Source organism: Nicotiana attenuata, unplaced genomic scaffold, assembly GCF_001879085.1.
Source record: "Nicotiana attenuata strain UT unplaced genomic scaffold, NIATTr2, whole genome shotgun sequence".
NCBI lineage: Eukaryota > Viridiplantae > Streptophyta > Magnoliopsida > Solanales > Solanaceae > Nicotiana > Nicotiana attenuata.
The window spans coordinates 19,046-23,259 of NW_017674498.1; the positions used below are offsets into that span (position 1 = coordinate 19,046).

Genomic DNA, 4,214 nt, shown 5'->3' on the forward strand with positions numbered 1-4,214 from the left:
AATAGTAGTCCTAAGTGCCTCCGGGACTGATAGGAATGGGACGGGTAATAGTATGCAATAGTGGTCGAGACCAATCCGCGCTTTAGTACCTTAACAGGGTGTGAAGGGTAGATATGGATATGATGACCGGTGTGCTAATACCACGTGTAGCCCCTCTTTGAGGAGTGATTACCGGGTATTGTATTGATGTAATCCATATTATAAATAAACCTAGGACTCCCCCCTCTTTCTTTGCTTTTAAAGTATTATGACTTCTTTTCAAAAATCGGCCTTTTTAATAATTGCTCTTTCGCACCTTGTTTATTTTCAAGCATTTGTGTATTAAAATCCCCTCTTATTTGAGCCTTATCTGCTTACATGGTAATTTTACCAAATTCACAAGGAATTGTCTGGCCGGGAACCACACTAGTGGATCCTGAGGGGTGCCTAACACCTTCCCCTTGGGATAATTTCAAGCCCTTACCCAATCTCTGGTTATCAAAATGTAGTTGTAATTGCACCTTGTAGATGTCCTAATGCACCATAAATCATTAGGTGGTGACTCTTCAAAAATGCTAAACCCAGTTCCCAAAAGGAACGAGTTGTCCCATACCCAAATGTCATAAACCCGATTCTCCCGACGCGAGGAGGGAAAAAAGGGGGCGCGACAGCATGGCGACTCTGCTGGGGATTTGTTTTTAGGCTTTTACCATTTTAGATTGGTCTTGTGAATTTGTCCCTTCCCTTTATATGCAATTACTAGTTTACATTCCTTTAAGCGTTTAATTTCTTTTCAAAGGCAAAACTGACTTATCTTCTTCGTTTCTTTTCTTTATTACTGTTTTAAATTATAAACTGTTGTATTTACTGCTTTCTTAACATGCAAATACATGACAACATGCTTTTAATTATTGCATAATCATGCTCAACATCATATTCCACTCGTGCCAAACAAATACCATAGCAACGCTTATAATGAGTGGTTTCGCTCTTCCAATATTATTCACCCCCTAAATTCAGAAAGGCATATTTGCGGTAAAACCAGTCGATCAACGGTGTAGTCGACGGTTCCGCGCCTTTCCCCCGTGAGTTGTCCGCTCAAGGGTACCAGTCTAAAACCCATAGAGACTTTACTCCGTTTAAATTATTCATGCATCATGGTCAAACCTAGACGGATCAGTTATGTTGTCCATATAATCATCCTTTAAGATAGCCCTGTCCAAAGTCCACTGGGTTTCCCCAAACCCAACGGACACCACCACGTTCTGTGCATTTATTTGGAGAACTAAATGCCTAATGCTAATTGTTGATGTTAAATAGTCGAGTCTGGTGGGGGTAGGGCCTAACCTTTATGTTTTGCAGATAATAATATCTCAGGCTTGGTTCTCCGATTTCGACGGGTATGACCGCATCGGTTTCGTAGACCAGTGAGTACGGAGTTTCTCCCGTGCTGGATTTGGGCGTGGTTCGATGTGCCCACAGTACTTCTGGTAGTAGTTCGGGCCAGAGCCCTTTGGCTTCTTCAAGTTTCTTCTTCAGTATGTTCAGTATTGTTTTGTTTGAGGATTCTGCTTGTCCGTTGGTGGCAGGGTGATATGGCGTGGAGAGTATTCGTTTGATGTGCCATTTGTCGAAGAACTCCGTTGTCTTTTTGCCAACGAATTGGGGGCCGTTGTCGCAGCTGATTTCCTTGGGGATGCCGAAATGGCATATGATGTTTTTCCATATGAAGGCGATAACTTCCTGTTCGCATATTTGGGCATACGCACCTGCTTCCACCCACTTGGAAAAATAGTCAGTTAAAACTAACAGAAACCGTACCTTTCCTCGCCCGGCTGGTAGGGGACCGATTATGTGCCCCATTTGATGAAGGGCCAAGGTGAGGTTACTAAGTGGAGGGGCTTTCCCGGTTGATGTATCATGGGGGCGTATTTTTGGCACTGTTCGCACCTGCGAACATACTCTGTTGCCTCCTTTTTCATAGTGGGCCAGTAGTATCCGGCTCGAATAATGCAACGGACGAGGGCGCGGTTACCGGTATGTGCGCCACAGTGACCCTCGTGCACCTCTTCGAGTACTGGCCTTGTTTGGTGCGGCCCCAAGCACTTAGCGAGGGGTCCGCCAAACGTCCTTTTGTATAGATCGTGATTTATTAGGCAGTACCGGGCGGCTTGTACACAGAGCTTTTTGGCTTCTTTTTTGTCGAGTGGGAGTGTCCCGTCCTGCAGATAGGAGACGTAATGGTTGCGCCAGTCCCAAGTTAGATTTAAAGAGAGTACCTCAGCATGGTCTATGGCCGAATGGAGGAGGGTGACTACACTCCCTTTGTTGATATTTTTGGTGGCTGCGGCCAGTTTCGCTAAGCCGTCTGCTTTGACATTTTGCGCCCTAGGGATTTGCTCAAGGCGGCACTCGTCGAACTCAAGCATTAGCTTGTGGACTTCCGATTGGTATTTTTGCAGTCTCTGCTCCTTGATTTGGTAAGTCCCGGTGATCTGTTTCACCACGAATTGGGAGTCACAATGGAGGACAAGTCGTCGAGCCCCGTACTTGACGGCTAATTTTATACCTGCAACCACATCCTTATACTCGGCTTCATGGTTAGTCATCTCGGGGCATCGTATGGACTGGCGAATCACTTCGCCTGTGGGGACTTCGAGAACGAGTCCCAGTCCCGAGCCCGAGGCATTGGCGGCGCCGTCAGTGTAGAGAGTCCAAAGGTCGGCACTGGAGGAAGCACGAATGGCCTCCAATTCCGCCTTCGGCAATATCTCTGTGCTGAAATCGGTGACAAAGTCGGCAAGTACCTGCGACTTGATGGAGTTTCTTGGGCTATAGGATATGTCGTGCTCGCTGAGCTCTATGGCCCATCTGGCGAGCCTGCCAGACAGCTCAGGCTTGTGTAGGATGCTTCTCAGGGGGAAGGTCGTTATTACCTTTATGGGGTGGCACTGAAAATAGGGTCTAAGCTTTCGTGAAGCTACGACCAGTGCCAAGGCCAGTTTCTCAAGGTGTGGGTACCGTGTCTCGGCATCCACCGGGGTTTTACTGATATAATAAATAGGAGACTGCGTAGCTTTGTTTTCGCGAACCAGGACTGCGCTGACGGCGACTTCGGATACCGCCAGATATACTAGCAAAGGCTCGCCTGGATTCGCTTTGACTAGCGGCGGTGGTGAAGATAAATATGCCTTTAATTTTCTCAGGGCCTCGATGCATTCCTCGTTCCATTGTAGCCCGTGATCTTTCCTCAGTACGTTGAAAAATTTGTGGCATCTGTCGGAGGATCTCGAGATGAACCTGGATAGGGCGGCTATTTGCCCCGTCAGCTTTTGTACCTGCTTTTTGCGGTTCAAAGCCTCAGGTATTGCGTCTATTGCCTTGATTTGGTCCGGGTTGACCTTGATACCCCGTTGTGACATGAGGAAACCCAAAAATTTTCCCGAGGCCATGCCGAAGGCGCATTTCTTGGTCCTCTTCGGCCATCATGATCTGGTTGTCTTTTCTTGGTCCTCTTCGGCCATCATGATCTGGTTGTAGCCGGAGTAGGCATCTAAGAAGCTTAGCAGTTCATGTCCTGCCGTGGCGTCGATCAACTGGTCGATGTGGGGTAACGGGAATGAATCTTTTGGGCACGCCTTGTTAAGGTTGGTGAAATCTACGCACATTCTCCATTTCCCGTTTTTCTTTTTGACCATGACGACGTTGGCGACCCATTGGGGTATTTTGCTTCTCTGATGGACCCGTTGGCCAGTAGCTTATCTACTTCTTCACTGACCGCCTCGTTGATTGCGGCGTTGAACTTTCTTCTGAATTGCCGCACGGGCGGATACAGCGGGTCGACGTTCAGCTTGTGGGTGGTGATGTCTTTCGGGATCCCCGGCATATCTGAATGAGAAAAGGCAAACAGATCCACGTGGTTAGTTAGAAATTCACGGTACTTACTTGGATCGCAGAGGCTATGCCCGATGTAGGCTTTCTTTGTGTGGTTGGTGACGCAGGCTTCTACGACGTCGGGATCTTCGATGACTTCCATTGTCGGGTCGACCTTAGTCCCCGACATGGCTGATTGCTATGCCTCCGCACTTGCTCCCTCCAACTGTTTGGTGTGGGCGCAGTCTTGAGCGATTCGGTAGCATTCTTGTGCAGTGCGCGGCTCGCCCCCGAATGCTAAACATTCCCCATGGGGTGGGGAACTTGATTACTTGGTAGAAGCTTGAAGGGACTGCTCGCAG

The 4,214-nt window shown here is 48.0% G+C and overlaps 1 protein-coding gene across 1 annotated transcript; it reads right to left on the minus strand.

The window, feature by feature from the left end:
• Positions 1-1,829: 1,829 nt before the first annotated feature.
• Positions 1,830-3,431, minus strand: LOC109218775. The gene is made up of 2 exons (XM_019383161.1): positions 3,280-3,431; positions 1,830-2,859 (listed from the first exon to the last, which is right to left on the minus strand). The coding sequence occupies exons 1-2, from the start codon at positions 3,429-3,431 to the stop codon at positions 1,830-1,832; spliced, it is 1,182 nt and encodes a 393-aa protein (XP_019238706.1).
• Positions 3,432-4,214: the final 783 nt, after the last annotated feature.